Below are 26,623 nucleotides of genomic sequence, written 5' to 3'. Positions count from 1 at the left end.
GAGGTGTCGACCAATAGGGCCGGGAAGGCGGAGCATGGGGGCGGTGGCGCGGGAGGGGTGAGCGTGGGGGTCCCGTGAGGCGGTTTGGGGGCTCTGCGGGGCAGTTGGGGGTCTCTGGTTCCGTTTGGGGGTCCCTGGGGCACTTGGGGGTCGAGGGGCAGTTGGGAGCGGTGTGGGGTTGCCTAGGGGCTTCCCGGTGCAGTGTGGGGCCCTTGTGGGGCAGTTTGGGGGGTCCCCGGGCTCAGTTTGGGGTCCCTGGGGCACTTGGGGGTCGAGGGGCAGTTGGGAGGGGTGTGGGGCTGTTTAGGGGCTTCCCGGTGCAGTGTGGGGCCCTGTGGGGCAGCTCGGGGGTCCCCGGGCAGTTTGGGGCTCTCTGGGGCAGGATACAGGTCTGGGGAAGGCAATTTGGGGGGCAGTTAGAAAGCAGGGGGCAGTAGGAGCCCTGGGGCAGTTGGGGGGCATTTGGAGGATGGGGGAGGTAATTGGGGGTCCTTTGGACCCAGGGGGGCAGTTGGGGGTCAATGGCGACCGAGGGGCACTTGAGGGGGCAGTTGAAGCTGAAGGGGGCAATTTGGGGGCACTTAGGGGTTGGGGGGCACTTGGGGGCCGGGGGGCAGGGCAGTTGGAGGGGGTAGTTGTTTCTGTGGGGCAGTTGTTCCCCCCCCACCCCCCAGACCATGCAGCGACGGCATCACCGAGGCCTCGGCACTGCGGGGGGTGCAGGTAGGTGTCCCCCCCTCGGATATCGGGGTCCCCTCCTGGACACCTGGGTCCCTTGGGGGGGGGGGGGGGGGGGGGCTCCCAGATACCTGGGTCCCCATGGAGGGGGGTGTCCTGCAGCCCCCCCGATGTGTGGGTCCTCCCCAGGGCAGGGACTGGAGCCGAGGTCCCCCCTCGCCAGCGACTCGGAGGACGACGAGCTGCGCTGGCGTGAGTGTGCGAGGACCGCGGGGGGGGGTGGGCGGGGGAACACGCTGTTATCGTAGGGTCTACAGAAACACAACAAGGTGACGGTTACGGTAGGACCTACAGAAACGTCGATGTTGTGTTATCGTAGGAACCACCAAAACGTGGAGGCGGGGAGTGGAAGGGGGTGAGCCCGGATCTGATAGGATCCTCTGGGGTTACTGTAGGCCCTACAATAATAATTTGTGCTCCAATCCCCCAGGCCCTGCCCTCAGAGACACTGCCTCACCCCGAGTCGTGCTGGAGAGGTAAGGGGGACCCCGATGCGTGGATTCCTTGGGGGGTTCAGGATGTCTGGGTCCCTTGGGGGTGAGCCCGGATGCCTGGGTCCCTCAGGCAGACCCCAAATCCCAACATCCCCCCCGCCCCTGCAGCGACCCGGAGGAGCCAGATGTTCGCCCAGATGCTCGGGGGCCCCGAAAACGCCGCCACACCCCTGCAGCAGGCCACCACCCGGCTGCGGCCGCACCCTGCCCGGATCCAGACGTCAGGGGACCCAAAAAGCGCCGTTTCGGCCCCCGCACCACCCCAGATCCAGATGTGGGGAAAAAAATGGCTATTCCAAGTGTTCAGCCCCAAAATCGCTCTCTGAATCCCCACAAGGTTGCGGATCCAGATGTGAAACATCTGGAAGGCAGCAACCCGACTCTCAACGTTGAAAATTATACAGATGTCAAGGTGCCCCCAGAAACTGCTCTTTTTCACTCAAACTGCCACCGGGCTGCCCTGGAGGTGAGCAGCAACCCAGATGTGGAGAAAAGGGGCCCAAATCCAGATGTTGGAGGTGCTAAAAATGGATGTCGGGTGCTTGTGGTGGACAGTGATACAGATGTGGAGGAGGTTGAGGTCCTTCCGGATGTTGTGTGCCCAAAAATACGTAGAAGGGCCCCAAACATGCCAAGAAACCCAGATGTGGAGATGGGGACCCTGAATCCAGATGTTGGAGGTCCCAAAAATGGATGCTGGACACTTGTGGACAGCGATACAGATGTGGAGATGGAGAACTCAAACTCAGCTGTTGAAGGGCCCAAAAATGGACATCAGATGTTCATGGTGGACAGCGATACAGATGTGGAGGAGGACAGAGCTGGTCCAGATGTTGGGTGCCCCCAAACCCATCAAATGACCCAAAATGTACCAAAACCCCAAAATCTTGAGGTGGAGACCCACAACGTGGACGTTGAAGGTTCACAAAAGGGACATCAGATGCTGACGGTGGACAGCGATACAGATGTGGAGGAGGACAGGGCCGGTCCAGATGTTGGGTGCCCCCAAATCCATCAAATGACCCAAAATGTACCAAAACCCCAAAATCTTGAGGTGGAGACCCACAACGTGGACGTTGAAGGTTCACAAAAGGGACATCAGATGCTGATGGTGGACAGCGATACAGATGTGGAGGAGGACAGGGCCGGTCCAGATGTTGGATGCCCCCAAACCCATCAAATGACCCAAAATGTACCAAAAAACCAAAATCTTGAGATGGAGACCCACAATGTGGATGTTGAAGGTTCACAAAAGGGACATCAGATGCTGACGGTGGACAGCGATACAGATGTGGAGGAGGATAGAGACGGTCCAGATGTTGGATGCCCCCAAACCCATCAAATGACCCAAAATGTACAAAAAACCCAAAATATTGGGATGGAGACCCACAACGTGGATGTTGAAGGTTCACAAAAGGGACATCAGATGCTGATGGTGGACAGCGATACAGATGTGGAAGAGGACACTTCCAATCCAGATGTTGGTTGTCCAGAAAGCCACAGAACAGCCCCCAGAGAGCCAGCTGTGAAGACAGAAACCACAAATGGAGATGTTGAAGGCCGACAGACTCTCCTGGTGGACAGTGATACAGATGTGGAGGAGGACACTTCCAATCGAGATGTTGGGGCTCCAAAAACCTATGGAGCAACCCAAAATGTACCAAGAAACCCACGTGTGGAGACAGAGAGTCCAAATCCACATGCTGAAGGACCCCAAAATGAACATTGGACACTTGTGGTGGACAGCGATACAGATGTGGAGGAGAATGAGGTGAATCCAAATGTTAGGTGTCCAAAAATCCACAGAATTACCCACAAAGACCCAGATGTGGAGATGAAGAACCCCAATCCAGATGTTGAAGAACCCCAGAATGAACATTGGAACCTAGAGGGGGACAGTGACACAGATGTGGAAGAAGACAACCTGACTCAACGTGTTCTTTGCCCAAAAAGCCACGAAACACCCCAAAACACCCAGAAAGACCCAACTGTGGTGATGGAGACCCCGAGTCCAGATGTTCGTGGCCTCAGCCGTGCCTCCAATGGTGACAGCGATACAGATGTGGAAGATCTCAATGCCCTTCCCAACGTTGGAGCTCCAAAAACACGTGGGATGACCCATGAGGTCATGGACACAGTTGCTAAGATGGCCGCTGCTCCAGATGTTGACCCCGAAGGGCCGACACGGACCAATGACAATCCAGATGTGAAGGTGACATTCCCAAAACCAGATGTTGGAGCCCCCAAAGCCCAGGGGTCGGTCCTGAATGTGAAGAATGATACAGACGTTGAGGACAATGGTGTCATTCCAGATGTTGGGGCAGTGCAAGGGGCATCTGGTGACCCAGATGTGGCAACAACACCCCCAAATCCAGATGTTTCCTCTCCCACAAGCCCCGGGGATGGCAGTGACACCGACATGGAGGAGGTGGCCCCCACTCCAGATGTTCGGAGCCTCCAGAGTCGATTCCGGACCAGAAATCGGCCTTGTCCAGATGTTGGGGGCCTCACCATGGGCAGCGATATCGATGCGGAGGAGACAAACCCAAAACGCCAGGAATTATTCCCCAAACTGCCAAGTTTGTCCCCAAAATCACACAGTGACACCAGTGCGGAAGGGGTGGTCCCGAAACGTCACGATTCAGCCCCAAATACAGACGTGAAGGCCCCGAATCCAGATGTTGGGGCCCAGCAAGGCAACGGGGAGACCCCGGTGAGGGCCAAGGATCCAGCTGTGCCGCCAGATGTTTCCGCCCCCAAATCCCCACGTCTGGCCCCAAATTTGGGTGGCACCGGCGATGCTGATGGTGGACCCGGGAGTGACGGGGGGACCGCCTCCGGCAGGGACGTGGGTGCGGCGGTGACAGAGAGTGACAGTGACGGTAAGTGGGGTGGCCCCGGATGTCTGGGTCCCCTCCCTGGACACCTGGGTCCCCTCCCCGGACGCTTGGGTCCCTTCTCAAGGTTCTTCCTTCCCCCCCCCCCCACAGAAGACCCCAACCTCTTCTTGGAGCCCACCCAGAGCTTCTTGTCACCGGTGGCTGACAGTAGGTGGCCCGGACGCTTGCGTGTCCCCCCCACCCCCAGACACCTGGGTCTGTGTGTGTCCCCCCCCCCGGACACCTGAGTGTCCCCCACCCCGGTCACCTGGGTCCCCAACGTAGCTCTCCCACAGGCGCAACGCGGGGCTGGGACCCCGAGGAGCCCACCCAGCTCTTCTTCGTCCCCGAGGAGGAGGAGGAGGAGGAAGAGCAGCCCCCCAGAGCCCCTCCAGCACACCTGGGTCCCCCCGATGGAGCCGGTGACACCGGCCCAGGAGGGGACAGAGACCAGAGCAGCCGCCGGCGGGGAGGTGAGTGCGAGGGGACCCAGGGGTCCGGGGGGTCCCCACCCCCAAAAAGGGGACGCAGGCATCCGGGCACTGACACCCCACCCCCCCCCCCCCCCAAATCCCCCAGGTAGGGGAGGGGCCCCGCCGCAGCCAGCGCCTGGTCAGGAGCCGAGGGGGCGGAGCCACAGGGGGTGGAGCCTCTGGTGGGGGCAGAGCCAGCAGGGCTAGGGGCGGAGCACCTCCTCCTGACCCCGCCCCTGTGCGGCGCAGCCCCCGCCTCCAGGCCCGCCCCCCTCCACCAGAGCTGCCGACCACAAGGGGGCGGGGGCAGGTGGAGCCCCGCCCCCCACCCAAACCCCGCCCCTGTCGGGCAGGTCCCGCCCCCTCTAAGACACAAGCTCAGGTGGGTGTGGCTTGGGGGGGGTGGGGCTGGGGGGGGGGCCAGGGTGTAACCTGGAGGCAGGGCTGGGGTGGGGTTTGTTCTCTGTGGGAGGAGCCTAATGGTGATGGGCGTGGCCAAACAGTGATGGGCGGGGTCAGGGTCTGGATGAGGTGGGTGGGGTTGTATGGTGGGAGGGGTCAAGTGGGGTGGGGCTTCTGGCTGCTGATTGGACAAGCAGGGCACGGCCTAATGGGGATGGGCGGGGCTTGGTGGGAAGGGGCAGGGTCTCATGCTGTGGCTCCGCCCCCCCAGGCGGAGGAGGAGGAGCCACCAGAGGGCATGGGGCCCCAGCTCCGCCCCCGGGGGGCCTGGCTCCACCCCCCCCAAGGTACATTGTCCCCCAATGTCCCTGTGTCCCTTCAGGGTGTCCCCCTGGCCCCCCCTCATTGCCCCCACCCTGGCCAAAGTCACCCAGGAGTGTCCCCACGTCCCCCCTAGATCCCCCTGGGGTGTCCCCATGGTGTCCCCAATGTGTCCCTCAGCCCTCACGGTGTCCCCAGGTTCACGGGGTTGGTGGCAGTCCCGGGGTGTCCCCAACACGTCCTCATGGTGTCCCCATGTTCTGTTTGTCGGTGTGGTGGCCACCCCAGGGGTGTCCCCAACACGTCCTCATGGTGTCCCCATGTCCCCCTGTTCTGTTTGTCGGTGTGGTGGCCACCCCAGGGGTGTCCCCAACACGTCCTCATGGTGTCCCCATGTCCCCATGTTCTGTTTGTCGGTGTGGTGGCCACCCCAGGGGTGTCCCCAACACTTCCCCATGGTGTCCCCATGTCCCCATGTTCTGTTTGTCGGTGTGGTGGCCACCCCAGGGGTGTCTCCAACACGTCCTCATGGTGTCCCCATGTTCTGTTTGTCGGTGTGGTGGCCACCCCAGGGGTGTCTCCAACACGTCCTCATGGTGTCCCCATGTTCTGTTTGCCGGTGTGGTGGCCACCCCAGGGGTGTCCCCAACATGTCCCCATGGTGTCCCCATGTCCCCCTGTTCTGTTTGTCGGCGTGGTGGCCACCCCAGGGGTGTCCCCAACACTTCCCCATGGTGTCCCCATGTTCTGTTTGTCGGTGTGGTGGCCACCCTAGGGGTGTCCCCAACACGTCCTCATGGTGTCCCCATGTCCCCATGTTCTGTTTGTCGGTGTGGCCGCCCCAGGGGTGTCCCCAACACGTCCTCATGGTGTCCCCATGTCCCCATGTTCTGTTTGTCGGTGTGGTGGCCACCCCAGGGGTGTCCCCAACACATCCTCATGGTGTCCCCATGTTCTGTTTGTCGGTGTGGTGGCCACCCCAGGGGTGTCCCCAACACGTCCTCATGGTGTCCCCATGTCCCCATGTTCTGTTTGCCGGTGTGGTGGCCACCCCAGGGGTGTCCCCAACACGTCCTCATGGTGTCCCCATGTTCTGTTTGTCGGTGTGGTGGCCACCCCAGGGGTGTCCCCAACACGTCCTCATGGTGTCCCCATGTCCCCATGTTCTGTTTGTCGGTGTGGCCGCCCCAGGGGTGTCCCCAACACGTCCTCATGGTGTCCCCATGTCCCCATGTTCTGTTTGTCGGTGTGGTGGCCACCCCAGGGGTGTCCCCAACACGTCCTCATGGTGTCCCCATGTCCCCATGTTCTGTTTGTCGGTGTGGTGGCCACCCCAGGGGTGTCCCCAACACGTCCTCATGGTGTCCCCATGTCCCCATGTTCTGTTTGCCGGTGTGGTGGCCACCCCAGGGGTGTCCCCAACATGTCCCCATGGTGTCCCCATGTCCCCCTGTTCTGTTTGTCGGCGTGGTGGCCACCCCAGGGGTGTCCCCAACACGTCCTCATGGTGTCCCCATGTTCTGTTTGTCGGCGTGGTGGCCACCCCAGGGGTGTCCCCAACACGTCCTCATGGTGTCCCCATGTCCCCATGTTCTGTTTGTCGGTGTGGTGGCCACCCCAGGGGTGTCCCCAACATGTCCCCATGGTGTCCCCATGTCCCCCTGTTCTGTTTGTCGGCGTGGTGGCCACCCCAGGGGTGTCCCCAACACGTCCTCATGGTGTCCCCATGTCCCCATGTTCTGTTTGTCGGTGTGGTGGCCACCCTAGGGGTGTCCCCAACACTTCCCCATGGTGTCCCCATGTCCCCATGTTCTGTTTGTCGGTGTGGTGGCCACCCCAGGGGTGTCTCCAACACGTCCTCATGGTGTCCCCATGTTCTGTTTGCCGGTGTGGTGGCCACCCCAGGGGTGTCCCCAACATGTCCCCATGGTGTCCCCATGTCCCCCTGTTCTGTTTGCCGGTGTGGTGGCCACCCCAGGGGTGTCCCCAACATGTCCCCATGGTGTCCCCATGTCCCCCTGTTCTGTTTGTCGGTGTGGTGGCCACCCTAGGGGTGTCCCCAACACGTCCTCATGGTGTCCCCATGTCCCCATGTTCTGTTTGTCGGTGTGGCCGCCCCAGGGGTGTCCCCAACACGTCCTCATGGTGTCCCCATGTCCCCATGTTCTGTTTGTCGGTGTGGTGGCCACCCCAGGGGTGTCCCAACACATCCTCATGGTGTCCCCATGTTCTGTTTGTCGGTGTGGTGGCCACCCCAGGGGTGTCCCCAACACGTCCTCATGGTGTCCCCATGTCCCCATGTTCTGTTTGCCGGTGTGGTGGCCACCCCAGGGGTGTCCCCAACACGTCCTCATGGTGTCCCCATGTTCTGTTTGTCGGTGTGGTGGCCACCCCAGGGGTGTCCCCAACACGTCCTCATGGTGTCCCCATGTCCCCATGTTCTGTTTGTCGGTGTGGCCGCCCCAGGGGTGTCCCCAACACGTCCTCATGGTGTCCCCATGTCCCCATGTTCTGTTTGTCGGTGTGGTGGCCACCCCAGGGGTGTCCCCAACACATCCTCATGGTGTCCCCATGTCCCCATGTTCTGTTTGTCGGTGTGGTGGCCACCCCAGGGGTGTCCCCAACACGTCCTCATGGTGTCCCCATGTCCCCATGTTCTGTTTGCCGGTGTGGTGGCCACCCCAGGGGTGTCCCCAACATGTCCCCATGGTGTCCCCATGTCCCCCTGTTCTGTTTGTCGGCGTGGTGGCCACCCCAGGGGTGTCCCCAACACGTCCTCATGGTGTCCCCATGTTCTGTTTGTCGGCGTGGTGGCCACCCCAGGGGTGTCCCCAACACGTCCTCATGGTGTCCCCATGTCCCCATGTTCTGTTTGTCGGTGTGGTGGCCACCCCAGGGGTGTCCCCAACACATCCTCATGGTGTCCCCATGTCCCCATGTTCTGTTTGTCGGTGTGGTGGCCACCCCAGGGGTGTCCCCAACACGTCCTCATGGTGTCCCCATGTTCTGTTTGTCGGTGTGGTGGCCACCCCAGGGGTGTCCCCAACACGTCCTCATGGTGTCCCCATGTCCCCATGTTCTGTTTGCCGGTGTGGTGGCCAGCCCAGGGGGCTCCCCAACATGTCCCCATGGTGTCCCCATGTCCCCCTGTTCTGTTTGTCGGCATGGTGGCCACCCCAGGGGTGTCCCCAACACGTCCTCATGGTGTCCCCATGTCCCCATGTTCTGTTTGTCGGTGTGGTGGCCACCCTAGGGGTGTCCCCAACACTTCCCCATGGTGTCCCCATGTCCCCATGTTCTGTTTGTCGGTGTGGTGGCCACCCCAGGGGTGTCCCCAACACGTCCTCATGGTGTCCCCATGTCCCCATGTTCTGTTTGTCGGTGTGGTGGCCACCCTAGGGGTGTCCCCAACACTTCCCCATGGTGTCCCCATGTTCTGTTTGTCGGTGTGGTGGCCACCCCAGGGGTGTCCCCAACACGTCCCCATGGTGTCCCCACATCCCCAGGTGCTGTTCACGGGGGTGGTGGCCTCCCCAGATATGGAGATGGCCCTGAAGACACTGGGAGGGTCCATGGCCACCTCTGTCTTTGACTGCACCCACCTGGTGACCGACCGCGTCCGACGCACCGTCAAGTTCCTCTGCGCGGTGGCCCGCGGCGTCCCCATCGTCACCCCTGAGTGGCTCCATGAGGTCCCATGGGGGTGGGGGACACGGGAGGGGGGACTTGGGGACAAGGAGAGAGTTCTTGGGGACAGGAAGGGGGATCTTGGGGTCATGGGGGGCCTTGGGGACACGGCACGGGGTTTCTTGGGGACAAGGAGAGGTTTCTTGGGGACAAGGAGAGGATCCTTGGGGACATGAGACAAAGGCCTTGGGGACAGGGATGGAGTCTGTGGGGACAAGGTTCATCCTTGGGGACAGGGGGGTTCTTGGGGACATGGGGAGGTGTCCTTGGGGACAGGGTGGTCCTCGTGGGCATGGGATGGTGATCTTTGAGGAGGTGGTGGTCCCTGGGGACATGGGATGGCATCTTTGGGGACATGGACAACCTTGGGGACAAAGGAGAGGGTTCTAGGGGCCAAAGGAGGGTCCTTGGGGACAGGGGATGGTGTCCTTGGGGGTGTTTGGGGACAGGGGGTTGTTTGGGGACAAAAAAGGGGTCCTTGGGGACAGAGGATGGGGTTCTTGGGGACATGGGAGTTGTGGGGGGACAAGGAAGAGGGGTGTTTGGGGACACGGTGGTCCTTGGGGACAAAGAAGGGGCCCTTGGGGACAAGGGGGGACATTCGGGACAAGGAGTGGGATCCTTGGGGACGTGGGGGCTTTGGGGGACAAGGGGGGGGGGGGACGGCGTTTGGGGATGGGGGGAGGAACCTGGGAGGTCCCTGGGGTTGGGGGTGCCACCATGTGTCCCCCGTGTCCCCAGAGCGTCCGCAGTGGCCGCGTCCTGGTGCCGGGTCCCTTCCTGGTGCGTGACAGCCAGCAGGAACGTCACTTCGGCTTCAGCCTGGCCCAGGCCCTGCGCCGCGCCCGCCGCCATCCCCTGCTCCAGGTGACTGTCCCCAACTGTCCCCAACCCTCCCCAACTGTCCCCAACCCTCCCCAACTGTCCCCAACCCTTCCTAACTGTCCCCAACCCTCCCCGAGGGGCCCTGTCCTCCCCACGGGTGGCTCTGTCCCCTCACCGAGTGGGGCACCCACTGGGGACTCGGCACAGGGCGGCCAGGGGTTGTCACCTGGTGTCACCCGATGTCACCCGGTGGACCCATGGTGGCCGCAAGTGTCCTTGTCCCCTGTTGAATCGGGTCCCCTCACGTGGCCTCGGTCCGATCTGGGGATGGCCAGAGGAGTGTCACCTCCTTTGCTGGTGTCCCCACAGTGTCCCCAAGGTGGTCCTGAGGTGTCCCTGTCCCCTAAAGTGTCCCTTGTCCCCCCATGTGGCCTCGGTCCCATCGTGGGGGGGCTTGGGGATGGCCAGAGGGGTGTCCCCTGATGTCCCTTAGTGTCCCTTTGGTGTCTTCACACTGTCCCCAAGGTGTCTTTGTCGTGTCCCCCCCCATGTGGCCCGGACCCATCCCAGGGGGCTGGACTGATGGCCATGTCCCTTCCTTGTCCCCTCCATGTCCCACCCTCCGGTGTCCCCAGGGCTACGAGGTCCACGTCACCCCCAACGTCCGCCCCGAGCCCGAGCACATGAGGGACATCGTCACCTGCAGCGGTGGCACCTTCCTGCCCACCATGCCCGACACCTACGGGGTGAGGGGACAGCGGGGACAGTGGAGGGGGGGACACGGGAGGGCCCAGAGCCACCAAGGGGGGACACATGGGGGTCCCAGAGCCACCGGGGAGGGGACCCAAGGGGACATCGGGGGACACCGGGGATCCAGAGCCACCGGGGAGGGGACCCAAGGGGACATTGGGGAACACTGGGGACCTAGAGCCATTCAGGAGGGGACCCAAGGGGACATCGGGGACACCGGGGACCCAGAGCCACCAGGAGGGGACCCAAAGGGACATCGGGGACCCCCGGGACCCAGAGCCACCGGGGAGGGGACCCAAAGGGACATCGGGGACCCCGGGGACCCAGAGCCATCGGGAGGGACCCAAAGGGACATCGGGGGACACCGGGGACCCAGAGCCACCAGGGAGGGGACCCAAAGGGACATCGGGGGACCCCGGGGACCCAGAGCCACCGGGGAGGGGACCCAAAGGGACATCGGGGGACACCGGGGACCCAGAGCCACCGGGGAGGGGACCCAAAGGGACATCGGGGGACACCGGGGACCCAGAGCCACCGGGGAGGGGACCCAAAGGGACATCGGGGGACACCGGGGACCCAGAGCCATCGGGGAGGGGACCCAAAGGGGACATCGGGGGACCCCGGGGACCCAGAGCCATGGGGGGGGGGACCGAAAGGGACAGGGGGGGACACCGGGGACCCAGAGCCATTGGAGTTGGGAATGAGGGGACACAGGGGGACATTGGGGACCCACAGCCATGGGGAGGGGACCAAAGGGATGTTGGGGGGACATTGGGGGTCCCGAAGCCATCGGGGGACGGACGATGACATGGGGTTCCCAGGGGGTCAGGGGAGGCATCTGGGGGTCCTGAGGGAGTTGGGGGTCCCTAGGGGGACTGGGGGGGCATTGGAGTTGGGGGTCCTGGGGGCGGTCGGGGCATCCTGGGGGTCTTGGGGGTCCCATTGGGGTTGGGGTCTCTCGGGGGGTCAGGGTGCCCTTGGGGGTGTCAGGGCATCCTGGGGGTCTTGGGGGTCCCATTGGGGTTGGGGTCTCCTAGGGGGCTCAGGGGGCTCAGGGTGCCCTTGGGGGTGTCAGGGCATCTTGGGGTCCCATTGGGGTTTGGGGGTCCTGGGTGGGGTGTGGGGGTCCCATTGGGGTTTGGGGTCCTGGGTGGGGTTTGGGGGGGTATCACTGGGGTTTGGGGGTCCTGGGTGGGGTTTGGGGGGTCCCATTGGGGTTTGGGGTCCTGGGTGGGGTGTGGGGGGTCTCACTGGGGTTTGGGGTCCTGGGTGGGGTTTGGGGGTCCTGGGTGGAGTTGAGGGGTCCCATTGGGGTTTGGGGTCCTGGGTGGGGTGTGGGGGGTCCCATTGGGGTTTGGGGTCCTGGGTGGGGTTTGAGGGGTCCCATGGGGTTTGGGGGTCCTGGGTGGGGTTTGAAGGGTCCCACTGGGGTTTGGGGGACCCATGGGGTTTGGGGTCCTGGGTGGGGTTTGAAGGGTCCCACTGGGGTTTGGGGGGACCCATGGGGTTTGGGGGTCCTGGGTGGGGTGTGAGGGGTCCCATTGGGGTTTGGGGGTCCCATGGGGTTTGGGGGTCCTGGGTGGGGTGTGAGGGGTCCCATTGGGGTTTGGGGTCCCATGGGGTTTGGGGGTCCTGGGTGGGGTTTGGGGGTTCCCACTGGGGTTTGAGGGGTCCCATTGGAGTTTGGGGTCCTGGGTGGGGTTTGGGGGTCCTATGGGGTTTTGGGGTCCCGTTGGGGTTTGAAGGGTCCCATTGGGGTTTGGGGGACCCATGGGGTTTGGGGGTCCTGGGTGGGGTGTGAGGGGTCCCATTGGGGTTTGGGGGTCCCATGGGGTTTGGGGGTCCTGGGTGGGGTGTGGGGGGTCCCACTGGGGTTTGGGGGTCCCATTGGAGTTTGGGGGTCCTGGGTGGGGTTTGGGGTCCCGTTGGGGTTTGAAGGGTCCCATTGGGGTTTGGGGGACCCATGGGGTTTGGGGTCCTGGGTGGGGTGTGGGGGGTCCCATTGGGGTTTGGGGTGATCCCATCGCGGGGGGGGGGGATATCCCATCAGGATCAACGGCCCTATTGGGGAAACCCCAGAAACCTCAGCCTCCCCCGAGGCTGCTCGGGATGGGGTGGGGTGGAGTTGGGGACCCCCAATGACACCCCCAAACCCCCCACCCAGCCCCGGCGGCTGGTGATCTCCTGCCAGGCGGACGCGGGGTGCTGGGCCCCGGCGCTGGGTGCCCGCCTGCCCCTGGCCTCGCCCGAGCTGCTCCTGACGGGGCTCCTGCGCCAGCGCCTCCAGCTCCAGCCCTTCCTCCTCCCCCCGGCCCCCCGCCGCCCCCCACATTCCCACGGGACCCCCAAATCCTTCAGGGGCTTCTACAGGGGTCCCTCGTCACCCTCCCCCGTGCCCAGGAGGGCCCCCGGCCGCTTCGGGGTCCCCAGGGACCCGGGAGGTGACGGCAAGAAGCCGGAGCCGACGACCCCCGGGACCCCCAGGGAACCCCCCGACCCGCCCCGGCACCAGGCGGCGGCCGGCGGCCCCCCCGCCCCCAATAAAGAGGTTTTTTGGCAGTGAAAAAGAGAGTGATTTGGGGGGGACACGGGGGTGTCACCTGCCTAGTGGGGGACCACAAGCCCCCCCCCCCCTTTTTTAGGGGACACGGGGGTGTCACCTGCATAGTGGGGGACCACAAGCCCCCCCCTTTTTTAGGGGACACGGGGGTGTCACCTCCCTGGTAGGGTGAGGAACCCCACTTTCCCCTTTTTGGGGGGACACAGGGGTGTCACCTCCCTGGTGGGGTTGAGAACCCCAAGGGCCCCCCCCCCCCCTTTTTGGGGGACATGGGGGTGTCGGCTCCCCAGTGGGGTGGGGGACCCCAAGTTCCCCCCCCCGCTTTTTGGGGAGATGGGGGACACAGGTGGTGCCACCTGCCTGGTGGCATGAGAGGACCCCAAACCCTCCCTTTTTGGGGGGACGGTGGGTGACATGGCGGTGTCACCTCCATGGTGGGGTGGGGGACCCCAAACTGCCCCCCCCCTCCTTTGGGGGGACAGGGGAGGGGGGACACATAGGGACATACGGGAGGGGACACAGGAGGGGCCCTGTGTCCCCATGGGGGCACGTGGGGCACAGAGGGGACACATGGGAGGTGACAGGGACATGGAGGGGACACGGGAGGAGATCCCTCTGCATGGCTGTGGTGGCCCTGAGGACGTCGGCACCCTCTTGGATCACTGTGGTGGCCTTGGGGACATTGGGCTTCCCCATGGGGACACCGGGACTCCTTGCATGGTCGTGGTGGCTTTGGGGACACCAGGAACACCCACGGGGACACTTACAGGGGACATGGAAAGGACGCGTAGGTGGGGACATGGAGGGGACATGAGAGAGGTGACGCGTAGGCACGTGGAGAGGACGTGCGGGAGGTGACATGGGGACACGAGAGGGGGCACCGACATGAGAAGGGACATGGGAGGGGACGTGGGGACAAAGGAGACACGGGGCGGGGTGGGATGGGACACGAGTTGGGGACAAAGTGACACAAAACCAGGACTGCGGCAGTGGTATGTTAACGCCACTGGTCCCCAACGAAGCCACTGGTCCCCAACGAAGCCATCGGTCCCTAACGAAGCCACCGTCCCCTACTGCGGTTCCCGCTGCAGCAGCCCCGGGAGAGCGGTGGTGGCATCCCGGCAGCGCTGGGCCACGGCGGTGGCCGCGGTGGCATCGGGGACACCGAGGGTGACCAGCAGTCCCCGGGCCATCCGCAGTGTCCCCAGGAGGTGGCCTTGGGCCAGGCGGGCGCTGGTGTCCCACAGCACCTCGGCCACTGCCACCGCTGCCATCAGGTCCTCGGGGACACCAGGACCCTCCTGGGACACCCCAGGAGCCTCAGGGCCACCGAGTCCAGCAGCCACGGTGGCCTCGATGTCCTCGAGGAGCTGCCGCAGGTGACGGTAGAAGTGGGTGGCCCCGTCACAGGCGGCCACTAAACGTCCCAGGGGCTTGTGGGCCACCGCTGCTCGCCGTCCCCGCTCTCCAGCCACCGCCGTCTCCACCATTGCCACTGCCGTCTTCTCGGTGGCCTCGGTGGCTGCCCGCAGCCTCGCGCTGGCCTCGGCCACTCGTGTCTCGTGGGCTGCCACCTCCGAGGCCGCTGTGGCCAACTCTGAGGCCACTGGCAGTGCCTGGGTGGCCACTAGCAGATCCTGGCGTGCCTGGTTCTCCCGGGCCACTGCCTCTGCCAGGTGGCCCACGGTGGCCCCAGTGGTGGTCCCGGCAGTGGCCGCAGCCCCACAGGCGTCGCTCAGGCGTGCGGCGTCCCCTGCCACTGTGGTCCAGGTGGCCTCCACCAAGGCCACCGCCTCCCGCCACTCACGGATGATGGTTGCCACGGTGGCCCAGGCATCCCCCGTGGTGGCCCTGGGGACAGTGGGATCCCCCAGCCGGACCGCACTGGGCTCTGGGGTGGTCCCAGTGGTGGCCCCAGCGGTGGCCAGGGCACGACGGAGTCGGGTGGCCTCTCTATGACGGTGGCCCATGGCCCGGCTGATGTTGGCAATGAGGGCCACCAGCCCGGCCCGCAGCGAGCCCGATGGCCCAACCAGGGGTACGTCCCCTGCGGTGGCCCCCAGCTCGCCCAGGACAGCCACCACAGTCACCAGTGGTTCTAGCAGCTCTGGGGACACCTGGGGACAGGAACGTGGCTGGTGGCAGGGTCCCCCATGTCCCTTGTCCTCTCCCAGGTGTTCCCTATGGCCCTTGTCCCCTCTGGGGTCCCCTAATGTCCCCTGTCCCCTCTGCTGTCCCCATGTCACCCTGGGGTTTTCCCATGTCCCTTGTCCCTTCCTCAGGGTTGCCCATGTCACTCGTCCCCTCCCTGGGGTCTTCTGCTGTCCCCTGATGTCACCTTCGGGGTCCCCAGATGCCACCCTGGGGTCCTCCATGGCACTTGTCCTCTTGTCACCTCCCATCCCCCCCCACCACCCCCATCCCCTCTGCCACCCCTGTCCTCTGTCTCCACCGTCCCCTGTCCCCCTGCCACCCTCTGTCCCCTCTGCCACCTCCCTGTCCCCTCACACTCCTGTCCCTGTCACCCCCCTGCCACCCCATTCCCCATCCCCACCGTCCCCCTGTCACCACCCTGCCACTGCCCTGTCCCCCTGTCCCCATCACCTTGTCACCCCTCTGCCACCCCCATTCCCTCTGCCACCCCTGCCACCCTGGACTCTGTCCCCTCTGCCACCCCCATTCCTCTGCCACTCCCTGCCACCCTGGACTCTGTCCCCTCTGCCACCCCCATTCCCTCTGCCACCCCTGCCACCCTGGACTCTGTCCCTCTGCCACCCCCATTCCCTCTGCCACCTCCCTGCCACCCTGTCCCCTGTCCCCTCTGCCACCCCCTGCCACCCTGTCCCCTGTCCCCTCTGCCACCCCCTGCCACCCCGGCCCCTGTCCCCTGTCCCCTCTGCCACCCCCTGTCACCCCATCCCCTGTCCCCTCTGCCACCCCCTGCCACCCCGTCCCCTGTCCCCTCTGCCACCCCCCTGCCACCCTGTCCCCTGTCCCCTCTGCCACCCCCTGTCACCCCGTCCCCTGTCCCCTCTGCCACCCCCTGCCACCCCGGCCTCTGTCCCCTCTGCCACCCCCTGTCACCCCATCCCCTGTCCCCTCTGCCACCCCCTGCCACCCCGTCCCCTGTCCCCTCTGCCACCCCCTGCCACCCTGGCCTCTGTCCCCTCTGCCACCCCTGCCACCCCATCCCCTGTCCCCTCTGCCACCCCCTGCCACCCTGGCCTCTGTCCCCTGTCCCCTCTGCCACCCCTGTCACCCCGGCCTCTGTCCCCTCTGCCACCCCCTGCCACCCCAGCCCCTGTCCCCTGTCCCCTCTGCCACCCCCTGCCACCCCGTCCCCTGTCCCCTCTGCCACCCCCTGTCACCCCGGCCTCTGTCCCCTCTGCCACCCCCTGCCACCCCGTCCCCTGTCCCCTCTGCCAGCCCCCTGCCACCCTGGCCTCTGTCCCCTCTGCCACCCCCTGCCACCCCATCCCCTGTCCCCTGTCCCCTCTGCCACCCCTCTGCCACCCCGTCCCCTGTCCCCTCTGCCACCCCTGTCACCCCGGCCTCTGTCCCCTCTGCCACCCCCTGCCACCCCATCCCCTGTCCCCTCTGCCACCCCCCTGCCACCCTGGCCTCTGTCCCCTGTCCCCTCTGCCACCCCTGTCACCCCGGCCTCTGTCCCCTCTGCCACCCCCTGCCACCCCAGCCCCTGTCCCCTGTCCCCTCTGCCACCCCCTGCCACCCCGTCCCTGTCCCCTCTGCCACTCCCTGTCACCCTGGACTCTGTCCCCTCTGCCACCTCCCTGCCACCCTGTCCCCTGTCCCCTCTGCCACCCCCTGCCACCCTGTCCCCTGTCCCCTCTGCCACCCCCTGCCACCCCAGCCCCTGTCCCCTCTGCCACCCCCCATTCCCTCTGCCACCCCCTGCCACCCTGTCCCCTGTCCCCTCTGCCACCCCCTGGCACCCCGGCCCGTGTCCCCTCTGCCACCCCCTGCCACCCTGTCCCCTGTCCCCTCTGCCTCCCCCTGCCACCCCGTCCCCTGTCCCCTCTGCCACCCCCTGTCACCCCGGCCTCTGTCCCCTCTGCCACCCCTGCCACCCCGTCCCCTGTCCCCTCTGCCACCCCCTGCCACCCTGGACTCTGTCCCCTCTGCCACCCCCTGCCACCCCAGCCCCTGTCCCCTCTGCCACCCCCCATTCCCTCTGCCACCCCCTGCCACCCTGGCCTCTGTCCCCTCTGCCACCCCCTGCCACCCCGGCCCCTGTCCCCTCTGCCACCCTCTGCCACCCTGGCCTCTGTCCCCTCTGCCACCCCTGCCACCCCATCCCCTGTCCCCTCTGCCACCCCCTGCCACCCTGGCCTCTGTCCCCTCTGCCACCCCCTGCCACCCTGGACTCTGTCCCCTCTGCCACTCCCTGTCACCCTGGACTCTGTCCCCTCTGCCACCTCCCTGCCACCCTGTCCCCTGTCCCCTCTGTCACCCCCTGCCACCCTGGCCTCTGTCCCCTCTGCCACCCCCTGCCACCCCGTCCCCTGTCCCCTCTGCCACCCCCCTGCCACCCTGGCCTCTGTCCCCTCTGCCACCCCCTGCCACCCTGGCCTCTGTCCCCTCTGCCACCCCCTGCCACCCCAGCCCCTGTCCCCTCTGCCACCCCCCATTCCCTCTGCCACCCCCCTGCCACCCCGGCCCCTGTCCCCTGTCCCCTCTGCCACCCCCATAACCACCCTGCCACCCTATTCCTTGTCCCCATTGTCCCCTCTGCCACCCCTCTGTCCCCGCCATATCCCCTCCCCCTCCCCCACTCTCCTCCCCCGCCATCCAGCGCTGAGATTTGTCCCACCTCAGGAGGGACAATGGGCCTGGTGGCCTCCGGGGTCCCCATGGATGGTGGTGGCAGCGGTGGGGACGCGGTGGGGACGCGGTGGGGACGCACGCGGCCGGGAAGCGAATGGCGGCAGCAGTGGCTGGACACGGCCTCGGGGCTGGGCCAGGCTCGGATGCCGGCCAGCGGGGCCATTGCCAGCAGAGACGTCACCCACCTCGTGACCCTGCTACAGCCACCTACGTTCCTCGATGTCCCCCTGTGTCCCCAACGGGACCCCATGTCCCTCCGTGTCCCACAATGTCCCCCCATGTCCCCAACGGGACCCTACAGCCTCTAGTGCCCCCCCACAATGTCCCCAACGTGGCCCCAGCTCAGCCACCCACAGCCCTCGGTGTCCCCCACTGTCCCTCAATGTCCCCATGGCCTCCAGTGTCCCCCAGTGTTCCCCCATGGGACTCCACGGCCTCCAGTGTCCCCCCCAATGTCCCCAACATGGCCCCAGCACGGCCACCCACAGTCCTCGGTGTCCCCCAATGTCCCCGACAGGGTGCCACAGCCCCTGGTGTCCCTTGATGTCCCTCAATGTCCCCAACAGGGTCCTGCAGCCACCAGTGTCCCATGATGTCCCCAGTGCAGCCATATGGTTCCTGATGTCCCCCCCCCCGATGTCCCCAATATGGCCCCAGCACAGCCACCTGTGGTCCTCGGTGTCCCCCACTGTCCCCAACAGGGTGGCACAGTTCCCAGTGTCCCCTGATGTCCCCCAATGTCCCCAATGCAGCCATATGGTCCCTGATGTCCCCCCCCAATGTCCCCAACATGGCCCCAGCATGGCCGCCCACAGCCCTTGGTGTCCCCCAATGTCCCTCAATGTCCCTAACGGGACCCCATGGCCTCCAGTGTCCCCCAGTGTCCCCCCATGGGACCCCATGGCCTCCAGTGTCCCCCCAATGTCCCCAACAGGGTCCCAGCACAGCCACCCACAGTCCTTGGTGTCCCCCAATGTCCCCAACAAGTCCCACAGCCTCCGGTGTCCCCTAATGTCCCCAAGAGGATCCCGTGGCCACTGGTGTCCCCGACATGTCCCCAGGACAGCCCAGTGGTCCCTGATGGCCCCCCCCCAATGTCCCCAACATGGCCCCAGCACAGCCACCTGTGGTCCTCGGTGTCCCCCACTGTCCCCAACAGGGTGGCACAGCTCCCAGTGTCCCCTGATGTCCCCCAATGTCCCCAAAAGGGTCCCATGACCACTGGTGTCCCCCAATGTCCCCAATGCAGCCATATGGTCCCTGATGTCCCCGCCCAATGACCCCAACATGGCCCCAGCATGGCCGCCCACAGCCCTTGGTGTCCCCCAATGTCCCTCAATGTCCCTAACAGGACCCCATGGCCTCCAGTGTCCCCCAGTGTCCCCCCATGGGACCCCATGGCCTCCAGTGTCCCCCCCAATGTCCCCAACAGGGTCCCAGCACAGCCACCCACAGTCCTTGGTGTCCCCCAATGTCCCCAACAAGCCCCACAGCCTCCAGTGTCCCCTAATGTCCCCAAGAGGATCCCGTGGCCACTGGTGTCCCCGACATGTCCCCAGGACAGCCCAGTGGTCCCTGATGTCCCCCCGCCAATGTCCCCAACATGGCCCCAGCATGGCCACCCACAGCCTTCGGTGTCCCCCAATGTCCCTAACAGGACCCCATGGCCTCCAGTGTCCCCCATGGGACCCCACAGCCTCCAATGTCCCCCCGATGTCCCCAACGTGGCCCCAGCACAGCCACCTGTGGTCCTCGGTGTCCCCCACTGTCCCCAACAGGGTGGCACAGCTCCCGGGGTCCCCTGTTGTCCCCCCATGTCCCCAAAAGGGTCCCATGACCACTGGTGTCCCCCAATGTCCCCAATGCAGCCATATGGTCCCTGATATCCCCCCAATGTCCCCAACGTGGCCCCAGCACAGCCACCCACAGCTGTCAGTGTCCCCCTGATGCCCCCCACAATGTCCCCCGATGTCCCCACAGCCCCTGATGTCCCCTATTGTCCCCAATGCAGCCCCATGGCCCCCAGTGTCCCCTCCACAATGTCCACAGTGGGGCCACAACACGGCCACCTGCAGCCCTCAACACCTCCACCATGTCCCCTGATGTCCCCAACATGTCCCCAGTGCTGGCTCTGGCACGTCCCCGTTATGTCCCCAATACTAGCCCCGATAGCGGCGCCAGTGTGTCCCCAACGTGTCCTCAATGGTGGCCCCAGTGTGTCCCCAGTGCTGGTCCCGGTGATGTCCCTGGAGTGTCCCCAGTGCTGGATCCGAGGTGGCCTCAGGGATGTCCCCAACACAGCCTCAGTGTGGCCCTGGCTTGTCCCCAGTGTGTCCCCAGTGCTGGCCTCCCAGCATGTCCCCAACACGGCCACAATGACGTCCCCAGTGTGTCCCCAATGCTGTCCCCAACATGGCCCTGATGTGTGTCCCCCGTGGCTTGGCAACATCCAGCCAGGCATCCCTGGGGACATCGGGGACACTCCCAAGCCCTTTGCTGGGGATGGTTTGGGGACGGTTTGGGGACATCCCTCCTCCTGGTGTCCCCTGAATGGGGTGGGGGTGTCCCCGTCCCCTGGCGTCCCCATGTCCCTGTGTTGGGGTTTAGGCCCAGTCGGGAATTAAGCCCCACCCAGCCGCTCGCTCGCCCTCCTCCCCGATGGGGACGGGGGAGAGAATCGGAAGAGCAAAAATAAGAAAATTCGTCGGTTTTAGGAGATAAGAACGGTTTAATAATTGGGAAAAAACGGGAAAAAAAATATAATAATAAATTGTAATGAAAAGAAAAACAACAAGAGAGCGAGAAAGGAACAAAACCCAAGAAAAAAAACAAGCGATGCAACCGCTCACCACCCGCCGACCGACACCCAGCCCGTCCCCGAGCAGCGATCGCAGTCCCCGGCCAACTCCTCCCAGTTTCTATACTGGGAATGACGTCACACGGTGTGGAATAGCCCTCGGCTTCTTGTGCGCCCGGCAGAGCACGGGAAGCGGAAAAGTCGTTGATGGGTGTTAAGCACGGCGTAGCAGCGACTAAAATATTGGGTTTTTATCGCATTTTTGGTCTCCTAAATCCAAATTATGGCACTACGCCGGCTACCGGGAAGAAAATTAACTCCAACCCCGCCCAAACCAGGACACTCCGCCATGTCCCCAACGCCCGGTGACCCCCAGTCCCCCTTGGGGGCTCAGCATCTCCCTGAGGTTTACTTTTGGGGACAGGGGATGGTGTCACCAACCCATCCCTGGTGTCCTTGGACCACAAAGGGGATGTTCTGGGCGTCGTGAGGTGGGATGGGGGACATCCTGGTGGCCGCGGGAGGAGGGACATCCAAGGGTCCTTAGGCAGGATGAGGGACATCTCAGTGTCCCCAGGATGGAGAAGGGACATCCTGGTGTCCCCAAGATGAAGAGGATCCTCCTGGTGTGCCCAGATGGGACAAGGGACATCAGGGTGTCCTCAGGATGAGGAAGACCCTCCTGGTGTCCCCAGATGGGACAGGGGACATCCTGGTGTCCTCAGGATGAGGAAGACCCTCCTGGTGTCCCCACACAGGGGACATCCTGGAGAAGGGACATCCTGGTGTCCCCAAGATGAAGAGGACCCTCCTGGTGTGCCCAGATGGGACAAGGGACATCAGGGTGTCCTCAGGATGAGGAGGACCCTCCTGGTGTCCCCAAACAGGGGACATCCTGGAGAAGGGACATCCTGGTGTCCCCAAGATGAAGAGGACCCTCCTGGTGTGCCCAGATGGGACAGGGGACACCCTGGTGTCCTCAGGATGAGGAAGACCCTCCTGGTGTCCCCAGACAGGGGGCATCCTGGAGAAGGGACATCCTGGTGTCCCCAAGATGAAGAGGACCCTCCTGGTCTGCCCAGATGGGACAGGGGACATCAGGGTGTCCTCAGGATGAGGAGGACCCTCCTGGTGTCCCCAGATGGGACAGGGGACATCCTGGTGTCCTCAGGATGAGGAAGACCCTCCTGGTGTCCCCAAACAGGGGACATCCTGGAGAAGGGACATCCTGGTGTCCCCAAGATGAAGAGGATCCTCCTGGTGTCCCCAGATGGGACAGGGGACATCAGGGTGTCCTCAGGATGAGGAAGACCCTCTTGGTGTCCCCAGACAGGGGGCATCCTGGAGAAGGGACATCCTGGTGTCCCCAAGATGAAGAGGACCCTCCTGGTCTGCCCAGATGGGACAGGGGACATCAGGGTGTCCCCAGGATGAGGAGGACCCTCCTGGTGTCTCCAGATGGGACAGGAGACATCCTGGTGTCCTCAGGATGAGGAAGACCATCCTGGTGTCCCCAAACAGGGGACATCCTGGAGAAGGGACATCCTGGTGTCCCCAAGATGAAGAGGATCCTCCTGGTGTCCCCAGATGGGACAGGGGACATCCTGGTGTCCCCAAGATGAAGAGGATCCTCCTGGTGTCCCCAGATGGGACAGGGGACATCCTGGTGTCCTCAGGATGAGGAAGACCCTCCTGGTGTCCCCAAACAGGGGACATCCTGGTGTCCTCAAGATGAAGTGGACCCTCCTGGTGTCCCCAGATGGGACAAGGGACATCAGGGTGTCCCCAGGATGAGGAGGACCCTCCTGGTGTGCCCAGATGGGACAAGGGACATCAGGGTGTCCCCAGGATGAGGAGGACCCTCCTGGTGTGCCCAGATGGGACAAGGGACATCAGGGTGTCCCCAGGATGAGGAGGACCCTCCTGGTGTGCCCAGATGGGACAGGGGACATCCTGGTGTCCTCAGGATGAGGAAGACCCTCCTGGTGTCCCCAAACAGGGGACATCCTGGAGAAGGGACATCCTGGTGTCCCCAAGATGAAGAGGACCCTCCTGGTCTGCCCAGATGGGACAGGGGACATCAGGGTGTCCCCAGGATGAGGAGGACCCTCCTGGTGTGCCCAGATGGGACAAGGGACATCAGGGTGTCCCCTGGATGGAGAAGGGACATGAGAAGGACCCTCCTGGTGTCCCTGTCCCTACTCATCCCCTGGCAGAGCCTCCAGCGCCTGGGCCAACCTCTGCGTCCCCTCCTTGTCCCCCATCGCCATCCCCAAGGCCACCACGGCGTCCCCCAGGGCCCGGGCGCTGGCAGGGAAGCCTTGTCCCATCTCCAGGTCCTCGGTGACAGCATCCACCAGAGTCTTCAGGTGACTGGTCACGTCCTCCAACATCCCCATGGTGGCATTGCTGGCAGCAATGGCCTCAGCGGCCTCGGCGGTGGCAGCGGTGGCGGTGGCGGTGTCCCAGGCCAGGCGGCGATAGCGGAGGGCTTGGTGGCGCTGGTGCCTGGCCGCGGTGGCCAAGTGATGCTTGGATGTCCGCATGCCCCACAGGGCCACCTGGCAGACGAGGGCGATGGTGGCCAGACCGGGGACGATGTGGCTCTCCTGTGTCACCCCCAGTGTCTCCCGCACCACATCCAGGGACACTGCGGGGACATTGGGGGAACAGAGACATCACCTGGTGTCCTCATCCCCTCCCGGTGTCCTCAGTCCCATCCCAGTGTCCCCAGTCTTGTCCCAGTGTCCCTGTCCCCTTCTGGTGTCCCCGTCCCTTTCTGGTGTCCCCAGTCCTGTCCCATCCCAGTGTCCCCAGTCTTGCCCCAGTGTCCCCGTCCCCTCCTCATGTCCCAGTACCTTCCCAGTGTCCCCTGTCTCCTCCTGGTGTCTCCTCCCAGTGTCCCCAGTCCCATCCCAGTGTCCTCAGTCTTGTCCCAGTGTCCCTGTCCCCTTCTGGTGTCCCCAGTCCTCTCCCAAAGTCCCCAGTCTTGTGCCAGCGTCCCCATCCCCTCCTGGTGTCCCCTCCCAATGTCCCCAGTCCCATCCCAGTGTCCCCAGTCTTGTCCCAGTGTCCCCGTCCCCTCCTCATGTCCCAGTACCTTCCCAGTGTCCCCTGTCTCCTCCTGGTGTCTCCTCCCAGTGTCCCCAGTCCCATCCCAGTGTCCTCAGTCTTGTCCCAGTGTCCCTGTCCCCTTCTGGTGTCCCCAGTCCTCTCCCAAAGTCCCCAGTCTTGTGCCAGCGTCCCCATCCCCTCCTGGTGTCCCCTCCCAATGTCCCCAGTCCCATCCCAGTGTCACCAGTCTTGTCCCAGTGTCCTCATCCCCTCTCGGTGTCCCCAGTCCTGTCCCATCCCAGTGTCCCCATCCCCTCCCAGTGTCTCCTGTCCACTCCTGGTGTCCCCCATCCCAGTGTCCGTGTCCCCTCCCAGTGTCGCCAGTCCCCTCCCGCTGTCCCCTGTCCCTTCCCAGTGTCCCCTGTCCCAGTGTCCCTGTCTCCTCCCAGTGTCCCCAGTCCCCTCCCAATGTCCCCAGTTCAATCCCAGTCTCCCGCATCCCCTCCAGGTGTCCCCAGTCCCCTCCCAGTGTCCCCCAGTCCATACTGGTTGGGGCAGGGGAAGCTCTATACTGGGCTACACTGGTTTGTAGGGCATCCCACCAGTCTTTACTGGTCCCTACTGGTCCACAGTGGCTCCTACTGGTATATACTGGTCTGAACTGGTCTATAGACCTCCTTACTGGCCCATATAGCTCCAGACTGGTCTATAGTGCTCAGAGCAGGGGAAAATTTCTACTGGTCTGTAGGGTTCTCTACTGGCATTACTGATCCATAGGGCTCCCTACTGGTCTGAACTGGTCCACACTGGTCTGGGCAAGAGAAAGTCTCTACTGGCCCTGTAGAGCTTCCTACTGGTCTGTACTGGTCTGTAAGGTTCTCTACCGGCATTACTGGTCCAAGCAGATCTGCAGGGCTCCCTACCGGTCTGAACTGGTCCGTTCTGGTCTATACTGGTCCGTACTCACGCAGGGGAGCGCAGAGAAGCATCAGCACCAGGGCGATGGTCCGGCCCACCGCCAGACCCCAGCAGCGCCGGCGATTCCGGCTCAGCTCCCGCTCCAGCTCGGAAGCGCTGGCATTGGCAGCTGCCCCCAGCGCCCGGTAGAGACCTTCGGTGTTAAGCCCCGGCGTCGGCATTTCCGCCGCCGCCGCCGCCGCCAGCGCCGCCGCCATTGCTGCCTCCAGCCCCGCCAGTGCCGCCTCCGCCTCCGCCAACGCCGCCTTCGCCTCCGCCAGCGCTGCAGACACCGTCCCCGGTGTCCCCAGCGACTCGGCCAGCCCCGCCAGCGCCTGCAGCGTCTGCTCTGAGGCTGCCGTGGCCGAAGCCACCGCCGAGGACAGCAGCGGAGAGGACATCCTGCAGGGGACCCAGGCGTCCGGGTGGGGACCCAGGCGTCTGGGCGGGGAACCCTCCCCGACCCCGTAACGGAGATAAGAGAGGGACCCAGGCATCCAGGGACGGGACCCAGGCATTTGGGGACGGGACCCAGGCGTTTGGGGACGGGACCCTCTCCAGAGACCCAGGTGTCATGGAGGGGGACACACCGCCCTAGAAGAGGGACCCAGGCGTTTGGGGACAGGACCCAGGCGTTTGGGGACAGGACCCAGGCGTTTGGGGACGGGACCCTCTCCAGAGACCTGGGTGTCACGGAGGGGGACACAACATCCTAGAAGAGGGACCCAGGCGTCTGGGGACAGGACCCAGGCGTCTGGGGACGGGACCCAGGCGTTTGGGGACGGGACCCTCTCCAGAGACCCAGGTGTCATGGAGGGGGACACAACACCCTAGAAGAGGGACCCAGGCGTTTGGGGACGGGACCCAGGCGTTTGGGGACGGGACCCTCTCCAGAGACCCAGGTGTCATGGAGGGGGACACAACACCCTAGAAGAGGGACCCAGACGTTTGGGGACAGGACCCAGGCATTTGGGGACAGGACCCTCTCCAGAGACCCAGGTGTCATGGAGGGGGACACAACACCCTAGAAGAGGGACCCAGGCGTTTGGGGACGGGACCCTCTCCAGAGACCAGGGTGTCATGGAGGGGGACACAACACCCTAGAAGAGGGACCCAGGCATTTGGGGACAGGACCCTCTCCAGAGACCCAGGTGTCACGGAGGGGGACACACCGCCCTAGAAGAGGGACCCAGGCGTTTGGGGACGGGACCCAGGCGTTTGGGGACGGGACCCTCTCCAGAGACCCAGGTGTCACGGAGGGGGACACAACACCCTAGAAGAGGGACCCAGGCATCCGGGCAGGGCCCTCACCACCGCTATAAGGGACCCAGGCGTCCGGGTGTGGCCGCCATTACCGCCCCGAGTGACCCAGGCATCCGCGTGCAGGAACCCCTCCACTTCCCTTTCCACAGCCATGGAGGGGCCCAGGCATCCGGGCACAGGAACCCCTCCACTTCCCCTTCCACAGCCATGGAGGGGCCCAGGCTCTCCCCTCCTCCCCAGCTCCCTCTCCCACCCCTGGGGTCCCCCCACAAGGGACCCAGGTGTCCGGGCATGGCCTTCCCCCCCCCACCCAGCACCTACCTCCCTGTGCCTCTCGGGGCGGGTCCCCACAGCTCGTGGCACCTACGTCACGCAGGCATCCGGGACGATGGGAAGGACCCAGGCGCCCAGGCCCTGCCACCCCTTAGACCTCCATTTACCTCCCAGGGCCCAGACTTACCCCCTAGGCCCCATATTTACCCCCTAGGCCCCAGATTTACCCCTTAGGCCCCAGATTTACCCCCCAGGCCCCAGATTTACCCCCTCAGGGCTCATATTTACCCCCTCAGGGCTCCCAT

At 64.5% G+C, this 26,623-nt stretch overlaps 3 protein-coding genes across 4 annotated transcripts; 1 reads left to right on the top strand and 2 right to left on the bottom strand.

The window, feature by feature from the left end:
* Positions 1-662: 662 nt before the first annotated feature.
* On the top strand, positions 663-13,132 carry LOC140644782 (uncharacterized). Its single transcript, XM_072847846.1, has 12 exons — positions 663-723; positions 841-930; positions 1,169-1,214; positions 1,341-4,114; positions 4,223-4,279; positions 4,408-4,584; positions 4,695-4,970; positions 5,215-5,333; positions 8,814-8,999; positions 9,736-9,861; positions 10,455-10,565; positions 12,734-13,132. Exons 1-12 carry the CDS (start codon positions 678-680, stop codon positions 13,130-13,132), a joined length of 4,407 nt encoding a protein of 1,468 aa, XP_072703947.1. The 5' UTR covers positions 663-677.
* Positions 13,133-14,120: 988 nt separating this feature from the next.
* LOC140644853 (uncharacterized) lies at positions 14,121-18,109 on the bottom strand. Its single transcript, XM_072848007.1, has 2 exons — positions 17,961-18,109; positions 14,121-15,246 (listed from the first exon to the last, which is right to left on the bottom strand). Exons 1-2 carry the CDS (start codon positions 18,000-18,002, stop codon positions 14,200-14,202), a joined length of 1,089 nt encoding a protein of 362 aa, XP_072704108.1. The 5' UTR covers positions 18,003-18,109; the 3' UTR covers positions 14,121-14,199.
* A 4,395-nt stretch (positions 18,110-22,504) lies between these two features.
* Positions 22,505-26,519, bottom strand: LOC140644862 (uncharacterized). 2 transcript variants are annotated; one of them, XM_072848025.1, is made up of 3 exons: positions 26,367-26,519; positions 24,793-25,184; positions 22,505-23,421 (listed from the first exon to the last, which is right to left on the bottom strand). In XM_072848025.1, exons 2-3 carry the CDS (start codon positions 25,181-25,183, stop codon positions 22,970-22,972), a joined length of 843 nt encoding a protein of 280 aa, XP_072704126.1. In that variant the 5' UTR covers position 25,184; positions 26,367-26,519; the 3' UTR covers positions 22,505-22,969. The 2 variants fall into 2 exon arrangements, with proteins under 2 accessions (XP_072704126.1, XP_072704125.1); XM_072848024.1 differs by lacking the exon at positions 26,367-26,519 and having other exon boundaries at positions 24,793-25,406.
* Positions 26,520-26,623: the final 104 nt, after the last annotated feature.

Source organism: Ciconia boyciana, chromosome 29 (assembly GCF_034638445.1).
Source record: "Ciconia boyciana chromosome 29, ASM3463844v1, whole genome shotgun sequence".
In the NCBI taxonomy this organism is placed as follows: Eukaryota; Metazoa; Chordata; class Aves; order Ciconiiformes; family Ciconiidae; genus Ciconia; species Ciconia boyciana.
This window is presented reverse-complemented; position numbering and strand designations above follow the sequence as displayed.